The sequence below is a fragment of the Acomys minous genome (assembly GCF_964271855.1).
Source record: "Acomys minous genome assembly, chromosome: 14".
Taxonomy (NCBI): domain Eukaryota; kingdom Metazoa; phylum Chordata; class Mammalia; order Rodentia; family Muridae; genus Acomys; species Acomys minous.
The window spans coordinates 5,284,308-5,304,008 of NC_140496.1; the positions used below are offsets into that span (position 1 = coordinate 5,284,308).

Consider the following 19,701-nt stretch of genomic DNA (forward strand, 5'->3'; position numbering starts at 1 on the left):
ATTCATTTGTGGTAGTGGTAGATGCCAGGTAAGAGCAAGGCGGTGTGCCTTACAGCTAGCTCTGTGGCGCTCAGCTGTGTGGTACTGCCAGGGTCTCCACTGTTCCATGCAGTCAGACAGACTGAGAATCAAGCCAGAAGCCCTCCCACCCACCCCAGTGTACACTGCGGAGAAGTAACCCAATCCCGCCCAGGCCGTTCCCTTTTTCCTGGTTGTTGGCTTACACTAGCAACAAGCCAAGGGAAGGGTTAACAGCAGCCAAACCTCTTATCTGATGGCTGCTTTGCTAAAAGCTTTTATGGGCCCCAACTCACTGGAAGCTTTCTCTGAAACACAAAGACTGCTTTTCCGTTAGGAGAGCCTGGGCAGCTGGCCAGTCTCAGGACTCCAGCCTTGCCTGGGATCTGACTGTAATGAAAGGGGCTGCCCAGGCAGTTCACAAAACCCAAGAGGCCAGCATGAAGCCTAAATGCTGAGCGGCTCCCCGACTCTATTTCCTGGGGATGGAGCTTTCAGGCTAACATGGGGGTCTTTGAGGGTCTCTGCATGGGACTCCCTTGTTCAAAGTTCATAGGAGTGTAACGTAGGCGTCCTTTAGGTGTCCGGTAGCAGTTGCCCCTCTGTGAACTCCGGACAAATACCGGCTGATCTCCCAGGCCGGCAGACCTGGCCTTAGAGGAATGAGCTATGTGGGTGGTAAACATCTGTGAATGCCAATAACTGGCAGCCAGATGGCAATGCAGATGCCTTAGAAATATAGTGGTTCCTCCTCCTCCCTCTCTTCATATCTCTTCTTTACTTTTCTCAACGTCTCAGTCTTCCAAGTAGCCAGAATTAAAGGTCTGTACCATTGCATACAGCCTTGTAAATTATTATTATATTAAAAGTATGCTTTGGAAAGACAAGTGAACAGCCATAATTCAAAGGAAGAAAACTTTCAGAGCAGGCAACATGTTCTGTAACCTCACTTTCTAACTCTGCCACTCAGATGCCACTCTTTTCTGGTCCCCAAAGGTTCCTTCTCATCCTAGGGTACAAGTGGTCTCCACTCTTGATTGCCTTTTGAGAAACAAGTAGAAAAAATAAGATGAAATCCCACTCATTGGGAAAAAAACATGAAAGAAATAAAGCAGGTCTAGACAGATGGCTCAGAGGTTAAGAGCACTGGCTGCTCTTCCGAAGGTCCTGAGTTCAATTCCCAGCAACCGCATGGTGGCTCACAACCATCTGTAATGAGATCTGGTGCCCTCTTCTGGCCTGCTGGCTCACATACAGGCAGAGCACGGTATACATAATAAGTAATTTAAAAAAGAAGAAAGAAAGCAAAAGGCAGCAGCAAGCCGAGCGAGGCAGCGCAGGCCTGTAATCCCTGCGTTACTTGGGACACTGGGAAGTGGCAGGTCAAAGCTTCACCTGCCTCAGCTGCAGGGTAAGTTGAGGCCAGCACTGGTTACACTGCTTCAAAACCATGTAAAAACAATAACAAAAATATACACCAGATTCAAAGCATTAGCTCTTGGCAAAGAGTGGGCGGAAGTGCAAGCAGAGGTCGGTCATTGGTCACTGGGTAGTTTCTCATCTGCCCTGGACGTCACGCTGAGAAGCCTACCCTGTAGACCACCTCGCTCGCTGGTGGCCCAGAGAGTGGGGTCAGCAGTACCTCGGGTTCTGACCACACTGGGCTCCTCGGCCTGCCTGTCCCCTGTGAATGGCTTTTTCACCAACCTTTCAGCTAAGGCCTTCGTGTGTTTTATCTGTGTCTTGCCTCACCTAAAGGACTGTGTAACTTTGTATACTTTATACTTTACACTCTACAACACAGGTGTATAATTAGTTTGCTAGTGTGATAAAACACCATGACCAGCCAGGCATGGTGGCACACACCTGTAATCCCAGCACTCGAGAGGCAGAGGCAGGCGGATCACTGTACGTTTGAGGCCAGCCTGGTCTCTACAGCGATTCCAGGACAGCCAAGGCTACACAGAGAAACCCTGTCTTGAAAAACCAAAAACCAAACCAAAACAAAACAAAACAAAAACACCTTCATGACCAAAAGCAACTGAAGAAAATATTTATTTCAGCTTACAGCCCTCAAGTTGTAACTCTCTTCGCTGAGGGAAGGAACTCCAGGTAGCGAGCCGGAAGCAAGGACAGAAGCAGAGGCCACGGAGGGAGGGGACTGTTTACAGGGTGGCTTGCTCCTCATGGCCTGCTCAGCCTGATTTCTTACACCACCCAGGATCAACACCTAGGGGTGGCACTGTCCACAACGGGCTGACTCGCCCCTCCCCCACATCAATCAGGAACCTCGAAAATATCCCACAAGCTTGCCTACAGGCTGACCTTATGGAGGCGTTTTCTCAATTGCTGTTCCTTCCTCTCAGAGGACTCAAGTTGACAAAAAAAATTAACCAGCACGACAGAAAATGTTATCATCTATGAAGTAATCTAAAGTTGCTTTCCAATACCTGGGCTTCTGAGCTGGCTGGCGGCACCACCATGGTTGTAGGCTCTGCAAGAGAAACAGCCAAGATTATGTTGGAAGCCCTAAGACCCCGGCACACAAAGCTGCTCATCCCTTCTCCCTCCACCCCATCCTCCCTAAGTCGCACAGCACATCCCCAAAGGAACTCCAGAAAGCTCACAACGGGCTGAGATACTCGGCCAGCTGTGGGCAGGACTCAGGCAACAGAGCACAAGTGAGCCGGACCTGCTCTCAGACAGCTGTCCATACCCTGGTCCATAGCAACAGCTCAGGGCAGACAGTCAGGGTAAGGACAGTCGGCAGGACTGTGTGAGTTTGTCCGGCTTCCGAAGAAGGGGGCTGCTCGGTTGTCACTGCAGGGAAGACCAGTGGTCTGAAGTGGACAGCCCACTTCCCTAGGACAGAGGTCCGATGAGGCAGGACACGACAGGGAGACAAGAAACTGTGACCCATTGGGTAAATACACCTACATCTGATGGCCCTTGGTTTGAGGTTTCTCAAATGACGCCTTTCAAAGAAGGAGGCCTAAGCTGAACGGCAGCTGGGAGCTGTGCTCTGCAGTGTACTTACTAAAGGCGTCTGTGAACGCCAAGACTTGACGCAGGATTTTCAAGGGCTTACTCGTGCGGCTAGACCACAGCCCAGGAGGCAGATCACTCCAACACCCATTTCACAGATGAGGAGCTGAAGGCAACGGGTGAAGGCCTCGGCTATTGGGTACCACAGCTGGTGGTGGCCAAGGAGACCTTAGAACCTGGCCACCAGCAACTCCCCAATTACCCCACTTCCAACCGTCCCCAGGTGTCCTTAATCTGCCTTAATAGCAGATGGCAGAACCATGAAAGGATATGAACTACAGCTTCCTTAAGTTCTACAATAAAGTTAGCATTAAAAAAAAATAACATGAAATTGTCTGCTAAGTAAACCTGCTAACTCCACAAATAAATTCAAATTATATCAAGAGCCATGCCAAAGACAGAGACTTCGAGATCCACTAAAATAATGGAAAACAACCGTTCTCCACTATCAGTGAGGCAAGAGAGAAAGAGGTCAAAGAAAAAGCTGTGGGAGGGTCTGCGATCCCAGGGACTCTGTCCCCAACCCAGGCTGGATGTTCAACCAAACTCTGTAGCTGGGACTGGATTCAGACACTGAAAAGATGAAAGAAAACTGGGCAAGAATAAAGGTGCTTCCTGGGAAAAGGTCAGGCTCTGTGTCCCTCTGGGGGTCAAGAAGGCAGGGCAGGCTGGTGGACAACAGCTGGTTCTGAGCATACAGCCCATCCTGGTCTTCAGCCCAGAGCAGCTTTCTGGTCAGAACTGTTAAAAAGACAGTGTCTCATGTAGCCCAGGCTGGCCTTGAAACTCACCACTTAGCTGGGAGAACCTTGAGTGTCTGACCCCCTTGCTTCCACCTCTCCCGTACTGGAATGTCAGATGTGTGCAGATACGCCCAGGGCCTCCCTGCGCACGCTACGTAAGTACTCTCCCGACTGAGCTCTGATCCTAGCCCACGAGCAGAATGTCTCTAATGCTTACATAGTTGTCTTAGTCAGGGTTTCCGGTGCTGTGGTGAAACACCATGACCAAAAACCAAGTTGGGGAGAGAAGGTTTATTCAGTTTATGCTGTTCATCACAAAGGATGCCAGGACAGGAACTCAAGCAGGGCAGGATGTTGGAGGCAGGAGCTGATGCAGAGGCCATGGAGGGTGCTGCTCACTAGCTTGCTCAGCCTGATGTCTTATAGAACCCCGGACCACCAGCACAGAATGGCACCACTCAAAATGGGCTGGGCACTCCGGCACTGATGACTAATTGAGAAGATGCCTCACAGCTGGATCTCATGGAGGCATTTCCTCACTGAGGCGCCTTCCTCTCTGGTGACTCTAGCTTGTGTCAAGTTGACACAGAACAACAGTCAGCATGTTAACAAACGATGTGACAATCTACTTATGCTTCAAGTTGCAAATATCTGGGAAATTTGATTATTGGTGTTTTGGGACAGACTACTATTGTTTGGCTCAAAGTCATTGTAATCCTCCTGCCTTTGTTTCTTGAGTGCTGGGATTCCAGGGACATGCCACTAGGCCAGGTGAGTCTTGGGTTTTAATGAGCAGGCTTTGTGTGTTTCAGGGGTCACAGTGACCACACACACAGCCAGAGGCCAGGCCCACAAACGTTAGCATCTCCTCGGCAGAGCGCGAGATGTGTGTGCGTGCATCACAGCAGGCTTCCACGATTTCTTCTCTACTCACGAGGAAACTGGAGCTCATGCACACTGAGAGACCTGAAACCATACAGATGACAAATGACGGAGCTGGGCCAACGAGTTCCCATTATGTCTGAAATGCCCCGTCAAGGTGGGAGCTGGAAGCAGGACACAAAGTTCCCCCCAGCGTCGTTTCTGCTGAGGATTCAGATTCTGCTTAGTGCTCATTTCCCAAGAAGGGTACCCTCACCCCGAAAAGAGGACAGCCGTTCAGATTCTCTTGGGGTTTTATGCTTGTTTGTGGAGGTAGGTTTTCTCTGTAGGCTTGGCTGTCCTGGACTTGCTTTGTAGACCAGGCTGGCCTCGAACTCAGAGAGATCAGCTTGCCTCTGCCTCCCGAGTGCTGGGATTACAGGTGTGCGCCGCCGCCACCACCACCCGCCCTCCAGATTCTCTTGTTAAAACAGCAAGTGGGGAGAAATCCAGAGGCTAGGGAGGTTCCCTGGAAATGATCCTGCGTCATGGAATTAAGAGGTAGGCCGCACTTGGAGAACTGTCTGTGGCTTCTGCAGCCCCAGCTGCTCCTCTAGGCAGAGGGGGCTTCCAGGGAAGGTGCATCTGCCCCAGCGGTGGGGGAGGAGCTTGGCAGCTGGAGCCAACATCTGCCTCCGGGAGACTGAAGTCAGGTTCTGACCAGTCCACGGTTATGGGGCATCTGTCTGACATCACTTCGTCACCCAGGAGACGGAAATGGCACCTTCCTGCCTAACTCACAGTGTCACCTCAAGGAAGAAGTGAGGTAACAGCTGCAGAGACGCTTCCTAAGGTGTGACAGCGGGTGGATGTGGAGTGCCGGATGCAGTGGTGCAGTGGGATGGAAGGACTTCCTGGCTTTGACTCCTCTGTGGGCTTAGGGTCAGGGTTAGCTATGCACTCTACATGATGCAACCCCCCCCCCCACACACACACACACTCTGCTAAAGGGGACTTTACACACCTTGGGAAGACCTCTTGCTACCCAGGACATTCCCCACCCCAAGCCTGGGCTCCTGGGAGTATTCTGACAGTGAGTGGCGGCTGGAAGGAGCAGGGCCTTTTCAAGCCCAAAAGACTTCCAGTCGTGCATCCCAGGCACAGGGCACAGGGCGCCAAAGTACCTGTATGGCCAAACCACACAGCTGAGGGGCATGTGCCATGAAGAGGTGGCATACACAGTTCCTGGTGGGCAAGGGAACTGGCCACAGCCCTCAGAAGGCAACCTGCCAAGTCTCTCAAAGTTATAAACCTCCTTCTGACTGAGCAGGTCAGCTTCTAGAAGACACAATCTACAGCACAACACCGAGAGTGTCACTCTGTGCTGCATCTAGGCCACACCAAAAACCTACAGTGCCCACTAAAGACAGACAGACACATGGGGTATCTACAGCCAGGACATTGGGTGTCATTTAAAAGAACAAGGGGGCCAGGTAACATGGCAGATTACGAAATTTATTTGAGGGCTGGAGAGATGGCTCAGTGGTTAAGAGCACTGACTGCTCTTCCAAAGGTTCAATTGACTTCACATTCTTCCTGAGTTCAATTCCCAGCAACCACATGGTGGCTCACAACCATCTATAATGAGTGTGGTGCCCTCCTCTGGCATGAAGGAGTACATGCAGGCAGAACACTGTATACATAATAAATAAATAAATAAATAAATAAATCTTTTTAAAAAAAATAATTTAAAAAAAGAAAGAAATTTAATTGAAGCCAAGTGTGGCGGCACATGCTGTAATCCCAGCACTTGGGAGGCAGAGGCAGGCAGATCTCTGTGAGTCGGAGAAACCTTGTCTTGGAAAAGAAAAAAAAGAAAAAGAAAGAAAGAAAGAAAGAGATAAATTTACTTAAAGCCAGGTGTAGTGGCACATGCCTTTAATCCCAGTGCTCGGGAGGCAGAGGCAGGCGGATTGCCATGAGTTTGAGGTTAGCCTGGTCTACAAAGGGGGTCCAGGACAGCCAAGACTACACAGAGAAACCTTGTCTTTAAAAAAAAAAAAAAAAAGGGAAAAAATTTACTTGAAACCAGATCTGGTAGTAACATTCCAAGGTTCAGGCCAACATGGGTGCGACAGAAAGACCCTGTTTTATACGAGCAAGCCAATGAGATGGCTTTTGTGTGCTGCGCTGACCCAAGGCCCTGACTCAGGGAAAAAAACCAGGAGGCGACGCCTGAATTTAGGAGGAAGTACACATGCCTGAGTGCTGGTGTGTGCAGGAAAGCCTCGCATTCCTGGCAGCCTGTGCGGAGGGAGGATGGGCATCCAGGCCCAGTGGCACCAGGGCTCCTTCGGGGTCTCCCCAAGCCTTCTCAGCTTGACCGCTCCCCGCTCTTATAGTGACTTTCATTCCATCCCGGCACCCACAGAGCAGCCCAGCCATCTGCAACTCTGGTTCCAGGGGAGTCAATGGCTTCTTCTGCCTCCATGGTCATCCAGCACACACACAGTACACACACACACATACATACATACATACATACACACACACACACACACATACATACACACATACATACATACATACATTCATACATTCAGGGAAAACACTAGTACATATAAAATAAAATTTAAAAGCCGGGCATGGTGGCACATGCCTTTAATCCTAGCACTCGGGAGGCAGAGGCAGGTGGGTCTTTGAGTTCAAGGCCAGCCTGGTCTACAGAGTGAGTCCAGGGTAGTGTCTCCTTGCTAAGAGACTATGGAGTCAAAGGTCATGTGACTGAGCAGTGGCAGTTTCCTCTCACAAAAGTGATATCACTTACCACAAAGGGCTCGTCAGGATTGAATGGAAACACGCCCAGTGACTGGCAGTAAGTAAGCCACACATGCAGGCGGGTGGCTTCCACTGTCGGGAACTGAACTGTGAAACTGAGCTGTGACCCAGGTCTAGCATCACGGGGGAAAACTAAGAGAGACCCACCCACAGGAAGGCATGGCGTCAGTCCCGTGCTTGTTTAACAAACAGTTCTATGGGGCAAAGGGATACAGGTGTGTCCTTCCTCCTCGTCCACAGCTGGGTGCTGGCTGATCCTGGCAGGAGTAAGAGCGGGAGGCTTCTCTAAGCACAGCCCACACACACACACACACAGACACACACACAGACACACACACACACAGCACACACACACACACACACAGCACACACACACACACACAGAGCGCACACACACACACACAGAGCACACACACACGCACACAGCCACACACACACACACACAGCCACACACACACACACACAGCCACACACACACACAGAGCGCACACACACACACACAGAGCACACACACACACACACAGAGCACACACACACACACAGCACACACACACACACACAGCCACACACACACACACACAGCACACACACACAGCCACACACACACACACAGAGCACACACACAGCCCCCCCCACACACACACAGCACACACACACACACACAGCACACACACACACACACACACACAGCCACACACACACACACACAGCCACACACACACACAGCCACACACACACACAGCCCACACACACACACCACACACACACACAGCCACACACAAACACATAGCCCCCCACACACACACAGAGCCCCCACACACACACAGCCACACACACACACAGCCCCCCCAAACACACAGCCACACACACACACACACACACACACACCACACACAGCTCCCAGGAAGTGTCCCAAGAAGCAGCAGGAAGCCTTGCACCCCAAGCCTTGGGCACTCATGATGCTCTAACAATGGGCAAACCTTGGGGACTGAGGCAGGATGGGACTAAAACAAAACAAAACCTCGGACAGGCCTGGCTTCTGTGCTCCTGCTGTGCTTCCACACCCAACCTCTGGCAGCACATCTGGGGATGTCACCGGGACCCCACGACTAGTCCCAGCAGGGAGACAGCGCACGCAGCAGACAAAATTAGATCCAGCAAGACGGCTCAGCAGCTAAGAGTGTTTGTTCTACAAGCTTAATGGCCAGAGTTCCAGCCCCAAACACAGTGCAAATGTACCTTCCTTGTCACCGCATGTGCCTGCTCATGCTCACAGGCGTGTAACATACCTTGTGTGAGACACACACACACACACACACACACACATAAGTAAATAAATTTAAAGAATTTTGAAAAACATTAAATAACGTATTTAACTTTATTCTATATGTACTGGTATACATATAGAGTCCCTGGAATTCGAGTTACAGGTTGTTTTTTTTTAAAGACTTATTTATTTATTATTATGTACACAGTGCTCTGCTTGCATGTACTCCTGCAGGCCAGAGGAGGGCGCCAGATCACATTACAGATGGTTGTGAGCCACCATGTGGTTGCGGAGAATTGAACTCAGGACCTTTAGAAGAGCAAGCAGCGCTCCTAGCCACTAAGCCACCTCTCCAGCCCCTCAAGTTACAGTTGTGAGCTGCCATGTGAATTGAACCCAGGTCCTTTGGAAGAGCAGACAGTGCTCCTAACCACTGAGCCATCTCCCCGGCCCTGAAATTTTATGAGTGTTTTACCTGCGTATATGTAAGTTCCCCCATGCATGCAGTGCCCACAGAGGCCGGAAGAGGGCATCAGACCCTTTGGAACTGGTTACAGCCGTGAGCTGCTTTGTGGTGCTGGGAACCGAACCTCAGTCCTCTACAAGAGCAGCAAGTTCTTTCAGCTCATGAGCTATCTCTCCAGCCTCAACTCCCTTTTCTTGTCTTTATTTTTCCTTTCTTCCCTTTTTAAAAATTTTGTTTGTTTTTGGGGTTTTTTTTTTCCTGAGATAAAGAATCTCTAGGTAGCCTTGGCTGCCCTGGAATTCATTCTGTAGACCAGGCTGAACTGAAATCTGCCTGCCTCTGCCTCCCAAGTGCTGGGATTAAAGGTTCTACCACGCCTGGCTTTTTTTTTTCTTGCTTGAGGAGGTCAGGAAGGGGCTGGATCCTCTAGAACTGGAATTGCAGACAGCAGCAGAGGGCTGTGAGCCGTCACGTGGGTGCGGGGATTGAACCCGGGTCCTCTGGAAGGGCAGCAAGTGCTCTTAACCGCTGAGCCATCTCTCCAGCCCCCTTGAGACAGTTTCTTAACCGAGTGCCAGGTTGACATATGTCAAGTTGACATGAAACCAGTCAGCACACTGTAGCAGGAATGCAGAGCCTGGTATAATATGCCCAGCAGTGACCAACACGAAGCCAGTTGATAAAACTACAACTCTGGAACTGAGCCCTGGGCAGGCGTGGAATACAGATTTCTGGGCCATGCAAATATGACCAGATCTGGAAACTGAGAGAGGGATCAGGGTGGGAGATCTTTCACAGCGTGGTAAGGCCTCCACAGCAGACACTTGGTACAGAGCTGCCAAAATACACATAATATTTATGTTTCATTAGGTGCAAATTTAACTGGGTTTCTTTTCTATTTTGCTTTATTTTTTGAGTCAGGATCTGATGTAGCTAAGGCTAGACTTAAACTCATGTCCATAGTGGAAAATGACCTTAAACTCCTGATTTTCCTGCCTTTCCCTCCTAAGAACTTGAATTACAAGCATGCACCACCATGCCCAGCTGCGTGCAATTTTATTTGTACAGTTACAGCTCACTGGTAGAGTGCTTACGCAGCATATGAAAGGCCTTGAGTTCCATCCCAAGCTTACACGTGAGCTCTAAGCACACAGTAAATTCTCGCAAATAACATCCACGCTGAACTATTTGGGGGAATGTCAAAAAATTCCTTGAAATGCATTAAAAATAAATGAGAGATTGAGAGAGACCCTGATGGAAATACATTATGTACGTGTAAGAAAATGTCACATGAGGGGCTGGAGAGATGGCTTAACTGGCTGCTCTTCCAGAAGACTGGAGTTCAGTTCCCAGCACCCACATGAAGGCTCACAACTGTATGTAACTCCAGTTTGTTCGAGGATCTGACACTCTCTCACAGACATATGTGCAGGTAAATCAATGCATATAAAATGAAGATAAATTACTTAAAATGTCATAATGAATTCCATTGTATGTATAACTAAATATGTGATCATTTAAAACTTCTTCTTAGCCGGGCATGGTGGCGCACATCTTTAATCCCAGCACTCAGGAGGCAGAGGCAGGTGGATCACTGTGAATTTGAGGCCAGCCTGGTCTACAAAGGAATCCAGGACAGCCAAGGCCACACAGAGAAACCCTGTCTCTAAAAGCCAAAAAAGAAAAAAAAACATAACCATTGAGATGTAACAAGAATAAATAAATAAATAAATAAATAAATAAATAAATAAGAAAAAACAAAAAACCTCTTAAAGGAGAGAGAACTTACAGCAGATGCCAAGATGGAGTTAAGCAGAAGTGCTCCTACTTTCCTCTGTGTGGTCAGCAGAACAGTAACTCCAAGGCTGCCGTGTTCTAACCCTCGGGGCCTGTGGATATGCTGTGCTATGTGGAGGGTGAATAACTAGCCTGAAGGTAGAGATTGTTCTGGATTTATGGCATCTTAAACTGGAAGAGAATATACTTGCATTGCTTTAAGATAGCAGTTTAAGAGTGTCTTACAAGCTGGGCAGAGTGGCGCATGCCTTTAATCCCAGCACTGGGGAGGCAGAGGCAGGTGGATCACTGTGAGTTCGAGGCCAGCCTAGTCTACAAAGGGAGTCCAGGACGGCCAGGGCTACACAGAGAGACCCTGTCTTGGGGAAAAAAAGAGTGCATTACAAAGCCATAGGAACCTCATTCATTCTCTCAAGTTCTGCCACCCTCTCCTCCTGCTTTCCTGGAGAAAGGACCACAAAGCCACTGTCCAGGAATAAAGCAGGAGTCACCAGACTAAGAAAGCAGTGGCTGAACGCACCCTCCAGGTGCTCTGGTCCTTAGGCTGCTCTGCCTAGCCAGCAGGGTGCCATTTCCGGGGAGCAAGGCCATCCCCATGACCACTGTCTTAGCAGGCCACCGCCTCTGAGGGATCAGTTAGTGACCAGAGCTGCTTCGGTGCTCTACACTCTGGGTCCAGAACTCCCACATGGAAGGCACAGAGGACTTTAGCTGTGCCCACACTTTTGCCACACCTGTGCTATGTTGCACACTGAAATGATTCTTTGTGGACACTGAGTTGGCCACAGATGGGTGTGGAGAAGGCCCGAGGTCTTGAACAAGGCGGCAAGGCTGGGGCTGCACCATGCAAGTTACGGAGGGACACAGAGGCTGCTGTTGTGGGAGGCTCAGCTTAGCAGTCAACATGCTTTTGTTCTAATCCCGGCTGTGGGACATGGCGGCTGCTCCAGCTTGTCCACAGCTGATAGCTGCCTCCTGAGAGGGCGAGTGGTGGTTGTCAGCTGGGAACTACCTCGTGCGGGGGTGTGGTCTTTGTCAGTGGGGATAAAAGCCAGACCCAAAGAGAGACTGGGGGCTCTGAAAAGGAAGAGGCTGCTGGTGCTTCCCCCTGGGGGTCCTGGGCGCTGTTGATGCAGTGTGAGGAGAAAAAGTCTGAGAGGTCCTGAAACGAGGGTTGGACTTGCCCCTAGGAACCCGACAACCCTGAACAGCAGGAAGCAGCTAAGGAAAACCACGCCCCATCTCCCCACTAACCTTCTTCCTCCCCTACCTGGCTTTGGGGTGTTGGAACGGATTGGGGTGGAGTATGGAGAAAGAGATGGAAGGAACCCAAAATAAAAAATAGTTGTTTAAAAGTATGTCAACAGGCTGCCTAAGACTTTCTCCTTGCAGAAGTACATTGCCGAGCATGTGAGCAAATGGGTGGGCTAGGGACCAGAATTCTGACTTCAAGTATCTTGGTCTTCCGAGACGGCCTGCCTTGGGTACAGGTGTATTGCAGAGGGAAAATACGGTTGGGAGGAAAAAAAAAAAAGTCAAGGTCTAAGCCAGGTGTGGTGTCCGCACTTGGGAGGCAGAGGCAGGTGGATCACTGTGAGTTCGAGGCCAGCCTGGTCTACAGATCAAGTCTAGGACAGCAAAGGCTACACAGAGAAACCCTGTCTCAAAAAACCAAAACATTAAAAAAAATTAAAAAATCAAGGTCTAATTCAGAGGTATACCTAAGTCAGAAAAACTGCACACACACACATATCCAGCTCAAACCCACACCCAGAATGGAATGGCCAGGCATCCTGCCACGACCAAACAGCATTAAGACCTTACTTCCCCTGCCAGGCGGTGGTGGCGCACGCTTTTGATTCCAGCACTTGGGAGGCAGAGGCAGGTGGATCTTTGTGCATTCGAGGCCAGCCTGGTCTACAAAGCGAGTCCAGGACAGCCAAGGCTACACAGAGAAACCTTGTCTCAACAAACTAAAAAGAAAGAAAGAAAAAAAAAGCCCTTAATTCCGCTTTTCTGAGTAGGAGGGCCCAGGGTTAGGGCAGTGGCCGTGGGGAGTACACAGGGAGCCTTTGCAGAACTTCATTCCTCAAGCTGCAACCCGCATTTGTGTCAAGGGTTCATTTGCATGGACCCTGGATACTGTATCCCAAACAGAATCTGGCCAAGGTACACAGGGGTGTGGCCCATGGACACCTGCTGCTGTGCCACAGGCCAGAGCACCCCTTTGGGGGTGTGCTCCAAGGCCACAGCAACACAGACACTAGCTCTGAGGCAGGTGCCATGTCATGCTCACTCAACTGACCTGGGGCAGCTGCTTCTCCTCTGTGACCTTGAGTTTCCTCAGGTACAGAGCAGGGATCACAACAGGATGCTCTGGCGGGAACAGGAAGCCCAGCACTGTTGTATACCTGCCCTACGAGCACCTCTGAATAATGCTCCAATCACCCATGCACGGCAGCCCGGTTAGCCCACCATGACTTAGCTGAGTGACCTTCACAGGGCACAGGATTCACAGCTCTGGGGTGCGCAGCAGTAGTGAAGTGGGCAACACAACTGTGACAGGGACTGAGGAAGCAAGGGCAGGGGCCACGTGAGAAGGACCTGGCTCAATAAGCACATTTCGATCACAAATATTCTGGCATCCAGGAGACTCGGGAGGGACAAATTCCCTCCTCTCTGGTGGAATGTCCCCTTCCTTATCATATCCGGGTCCCCTCAGGGTGACGGAGAGCACTGTTCTTGGTCAGGGCCACGTGCAACACTAATGAAGGCAGCCCTGGCCACTGGTGAAGCTCACGGGCGCCAACAGCCAACAGCCAAGAGCCACGTTGTGAGTTCTTAACTCCAGGGGTTCAGGAACATGTCTCAGAAGCCAAAGATCTGCTTTAGTTCAAAGAGGGGACACTGGGCTGAGAGAGACAAAAGTAAAAAAATAAAAAATAAATTAATAAAAATTAAGCCCCTAGTTGAAAAATATGGCCAATTTAGAGCTGCAGCTGCAGTAACAAGTGGCACACAAGTGAGGGGGAGGGAAAGAACCTTGGCTGTGCTTCCTGGACCTGGGAGAGGTGGCCACGCCATGGGACGTGAGAATGCCTACTCTTCAGCATTCTTGGACAATAAGAGTGAAAAGATAGCAGGGCAGTGACAGCGCACCCATTTAATCCCAGCACTTGAGAGGCAGAGGCAGGCAGATCTCTGAGTTCAAGACCAGCCTGGTCTACAGAGTGAGTTTCAGGACAATCAAGGCTACAGACAAACCCAGTCTTGAAAAACACACACATCTCAGCTGATATATATATGTGTATATACATATACACAAATAAAACTTATAAAAATATATTAATTTAACAAAAGTAAAAGGAGGTAAGGTATAGTTTCAATTTTAGCACCTGAGAGGCTGAGACAGGAGGTTCTTCAGTTCCAAGAGCCTCACCACAAACACACACACACACACACACACACCCCTAGGGTGACTATGAAGAAGCCTTCCAATGTAAGATTAGTAGGAGATTGCCAGGCAAGGTAGCTCATATCTGAAATTTTAATATTGAGCACACTGAGGTGGGAGGTCGTCCATGAGTTTGAGGCCATCCTGAGCTACATAGCAAATTCAAGGCCAGCCTGGGCTACATGAGATGCTGTGTCAAAGAAACACAATAAGCAGGCTGTGGAGATGGCTCGGTGGGTAAGGCACTTGCTGCACAGGTGTGAGGAACTGAATTTGGGGCTGCAGACCCCATGTTAAATCCGAGCTTGGCAGCAGGGCCGAGAAGCGCTGGGCCAGGGGCTGTGCAGGGAGAGAGTGGGCGATAGCGCTTGCTATACCAGGCAGGCAGCAGCCAGGCTGGTCAAAAGGGTGAGCTCCGGGTTTAGTGAGAGGCTGTGTCTCAAATCCAAGGTGGAGAATAAGACCTGCCACGGTGTAACAAGAATAAATTAATTAAAAAAAAAAAAAGACCTGCCACAGCTCAGAGACTGACCTAACTGGGTGACAAGATCCAATGGGCCCAACATCCTGTAGAGCAGATTAAGAAAGTCTGCTGGCTTCCAGCTGAAGGGCTGGTGATGGAGTACGAGCACTTTCTGACCACCACTTAAGGGATCCTCTGGGGAATTCACTAGTCTCTCACCAGAGAAACGCTGGGCTAGACACTTGGCGGGGTGGGGGGAGGGGGAACGGGGTGCGGGGGAGAGGGTGGCTACCTTACAGTTTCAGCTGATTTATGAAGCTCAGAGACAGCTGTGGTAAACACAGTTTTAATCCTTAAAGAGCCAGCATCAGGGGCCTGGGTGAGAGGATCATTTGACTCAAGGGTTTAATACCAGCCTGAGCAATATAGCAAGATCCTGTGCTAAAACACACATGCAAGCACACATAGACAGACACACACACACACACACACACACCCCAGACACCAAAGATGTGCTGGGGAGAAAGTGAAGTTGGACCAGGCCGTGGCGCACACCTTTAATCTCAGCACTTGGGAGGCAGAGGCAGGTAGATTGCTCTGAGTTTGAGGCCAGCCTGGTCTACAAAGCAAGTCCAAGATAGTCAAGGCTACACAGAGAAACCCTGTGTCAAATATAAATAAATAAATAATAAAATAAAATAGAAAGTGAAGTTGGACACCCCCCCCCCCCGGTGCCGCAGACAAGTTGCTCTCCCCAAAGGTAAACCTAAGGTGCTTTCTCTGAGCTCTGACCCAGCAGGAAGTGCTACTGGTCTCAGAACAGTTAAGACAGCACAGATACAAGGCTGGGGGTTGGAGAACCAGGCTGTGATTGTCCCTTCTGATGGTCAGGAGAAACCCAACAGGGAGCGCTGCTTGTTTTGTTCACAGTGCAGCCCACCACCCTGACAGTGGCAAGCCACTTACAACCCTAACCCTCAGTTTCCTAGGCAGACCTCACAGGCTCCCTGCAGTCCTGGCTTGCTCTGCAGTGCTGGGAGCCAGATTCTAGGTTAAAGTCTCTATGATAAGCAATGGAGTGGGCCCAGGAATAAGAAATAGTCTTGTGAGGTGGCCAGAGCCTCAGAAGTAAAGCTCCATGAACCAGCAGGCTGCAGGGTCACCAGGTGAAAGCAGTTGATGGCTGTGCACCTGTCTCTTCAGGCCAGCCTTGGGAAGGTGGAGCCATACAGTGGAAGCAAATTATGCGGCTTTCTGAGCAAATTGGCTAAGGTTAAACCCCAGCCTTACCTGGGTGCTGTGCATATAATTTCCCTGTGAAATGTATCGGTGCTTCTGTGCAAAGTGCAACAACATGCAAGTGTCGGGCAGGGGGGTGGAGGGAGGAAGAAAGGAGCCCAGGCTGAGAAGACCTGGGAAAACAGTGGTAGCGCCTGTGTGGGCACAATGGGCCCTCCCTGTTAGAGACACGGCCGCTGCCCCTTGCTTCTGTTTGGCGTTGCTTGTCATTCCTAGTCCCACGCAGATGCCTGCTGGGGAGAATTTCTGCAAGCCCACAGCTCTCGGGGTTGGAGAGAGGCCAGCCTTCACTCAGCAAACACACAGCCTGCCTTTGTGCTCCCAACAGGGTATCAACTTTTAGGGCAAAATCACTCACTGTATGCGCCATAGTAGAACTGCAGTTCTCCAGAGGGTGAAATAAAGGGAAACAGTACATGGCTGTGAGAACTCACCACTTGGAATAAACAGAACTCAAGACTCTTGCAAAGCTTAACGTTGGTTCTTATTGATGTTTGAGTGTTGTTTGTTTGTTTGTTTTGTTAATCACAAATTATACACTCTTCTTGCACTTACAATTAAACTTAGGAAATTAGTATCAACTCAGTACAGACTCAGAGGGAGGCAACACCCCGCACCCCCCCCCACACACACACCCGGAAAAAGACCTTAAGTAACCTTAAGGTCTGCAGTGGCGCCAGCCAGCGGAGAGTGCCAGCAGAAAGGACTCACCCACAGGCCCTACAGCGAGGCCAGAGGGCTGCAGACTCCCCCAACCCACCTAGGAGAGAACTGGCTACAGGAGGGGTTCCCGGGATGCTGAGATGCCGTGTTCCGGGACTTGAAGGTTAAAGACACTCGGGCTTCTAGCCAAAGCCCCTCTCCCCCGGGAAAGGCGTTCCAACCGGCAGCCAACCGGCCGGCTGCCGGCCTGCACATAGGAGAGGATGGGCTGCTGGTGGTAGGGTTACCCCAGGCTCTGTGTGTGTATGTATGTATGTATGTATGTATGTATGTATGTATGTATGTATGTGTGTGTGTGTGTGTGTGTGTGTGTGTGAGAGAGAGAGAGAGAGAGAGAGAGAGAGAGAGAGAGATAGTGGGGTTCTCTTAGGTGGAAAGAAAAGACAAGGAGCTCCCCTCATCCAAAGGGCAGGGTGGGGCCTTCCGCGTCCCGCAGAGCGCTATCTCCGCGCTGATGAGAGAAAGGTCGAGGGCCCGTCACCTGGCACCCCGGTGTCCTCAATGGCCTCCCGCCCGCCCCGCCGGCCACACCCCCACCCTCTCCCTCCCCACCGCGCCTTACCGGGCTCCAGCCGCGCGCCAACCGAGCCGTCCCTACGCAGGAGGATGTCTGCCGTGTCCCGGATGCGCCGCCCGCCGCCCGGCTCGCCCCGCAGCCCGCGGCAGCCCTGGAAGCACACCGCCCAGGCCTGCTCCTCGTTGATGGGCTGCTCGTACACCTTCAGCACTTCCTCTAGGGACAGCTCCCACGGCTCCGGCCGCGTCGCGCCCCCCGCGCGTTCGGGAGCTGCTGCGCCGCCGCCGCCCGCCCGGGCCATGGCCGCCCATCATCGCCGCCCGCGCGCGCGGCGGGTCTCCATAACAGCGGGGCGACGCACCGCCGAGCGAGGGGGCGGGTCCCGCGCCGCCCGTGTGTGCTTTGTCATGCCGGCCCCGCCCCTCGCGAGCAGATGCAGGTGAGGGCGGGGGCTGCTGGAGAAGGAGGGCGCAGGGCGCAGGCCGAAGAGGCGGGGCTGGGTGGGGTGGGAAGGGAAGGCCGGCTAGGGAGGGGCGAGCCAGGGGGTGGGTGGGGGCCAGCTGGAGAGGGAGGGTGCACAAGGGCAGAGGAGTAGGGTGGGGGGCGCAAGAGGAGGGAAGCTGAAGGGGCGGGGGTTGTTGAGCACACACACAGCAGGCACAAGTACACTCCCTTGGCTCTGGCTCTTTAAAGCAGACAGTGAGACAGTGCCTATGGTGGTCTTTCTGGAAGGCCTGGATGGCAAAGCGACCTTAGAAGGTTGCTCTAGTGTGATTGGAATAAAGATGACACAAGCGTCTAGGGATGAAGTACTTCATAAGTGGTCTTTTTTTTTTTTCTGCTAGGAAGGACCAGCTTTAAACTCTTTAGTGTCTTAGTGACAAACAATGTGGCCGTCCTAATACAACACCTCCTTTCCGGAGTGTGTCGCCTTCATTTCAGGCCAGCTACTTCAGAGCACAGCAGATAATGGTAGCGGCTAAGCACAACACACAGCTTTGTTCAGAGTGGTCTCAGCCATATTGACGACTCTTGAGAACAACGGAACAATGCAACTGGGAAATAGACAAGTCAATTGGTCTCAGGCTCCACTACTGGCTAGAATTGCATAGGAAGCACAAGCCTGGGTGAGTCTGACCAGCTCTGGAGTGAAACTCTGAACTGTAGGATGCCCTGAAGTTCTGGACAGCTAAGGATGGAACCACAGTCTTAAAATAATTTCACGTCACTGGGCATGGTGGCGCACACCTTTAATCCCAGCACTTGGGAGGCAGAGGCAGGTGGATCACTGTGAGTTCGAGGCCAGCCTGGTCTACAAAGCGAGTCCAGGACAGCCAAGGCTACACAGAGAAACCCTGTCTTGGGGAAAAAAAAAAAGGTTCACATCATTTCAGGGGGACTTGGGTGGGAGGTGGCTGATGGTCTCATCTGGATTTTTAATCTTCAACTGGGAAGAAACTTGATACAAATAATTTTTCCTAAAGTTACTTAAATCAATAGCTGAGCAAATTTCACACCCCTCTCCCACTTCACAGCTTATGAGACACGCTGGATTTAGCAGGACCAAAGGACACGGGGAAGGAGGAAATGAAAGAGAAAGTTTCCTTTGCTCTGACGTGTTATGCAGACAGCCTGGAACTCTGGCTCCTTTTCCCTGATCCTCAGAAACTCCACGGGCTTAACACCTCAGAAGGGAACAGTAGAAACCTCCCACGAAGAGTCTTGTTTATGTTAGGAACGAAAGTGTGTATGCAAGTAGTTTAAGGAAAGCCTGACTCACACAATGCCAAGTGTGTTGTGCGGTGACAGAGCCCACTGATGAGCCCAGGCTAGTTCTTGTTGGCCGGCTCATGGAGTGGTTTCTGCATTTCGGCTTGGTGGGAATCTGACCTACTAGGAAAGCTACCAGCTCACCAGAAACTGAAGTGGTGACTCAGGCAAGGAGCGAGCCACCTGCGTGCTTTGTTTTCCCAGGAGCAATGGAGCACAGCTGGGGATACCACAGTGGGGGAGACTCTCTCAGGTGGACAGGGGTAGCAAAGGCAGGGAGTCCCAGTGTTTGGGGGCCCCTGATCCAGAGGGTAGCAAGAGACAAAGCAGGAAGCAGGCACTGGGGGGGCATGGGCACAACTGACCGGAACCTCAGAAACTAAGCCAAAATAAATTCTCTCTCATTTAGTTGTTGTTTGGTTGGGTTTTTTGTTTGTTTG

General features: G+C 51.0%; 1 protein-coding gene across 1 annotated transcript in view; it reads right to left on the reverse strand.

Annotated features, from left to right (window-relative positions):
- SPIRE2 (spire type actin nucleation factor 2) overlaps positions 1-17,918 on the reverse strand; it is a 39,599-nt gene extending 21,681 nt beyond the window's left edge. Inside the window, exons 1-2 of the mRNA XM_084757847.1 lie at positions 17,537-17,918; positions 2,469-2,512 (exon numbers count right to left, since the gene is read on the reverse strand). Coding sequence (XP_084613973.1) covers positions 2,469-2,512; positions 17,537-17,792 — 300 coding nt within the window. The 5' untranslated portion in view covers positions 17,793-17,918. The remainder of the gene's footprint in view (positions 1-2,468; positions 2,513-17,536) is intronic.
- Positions 17,919-19,701: the final 1,783 nt, after the last annotated feature.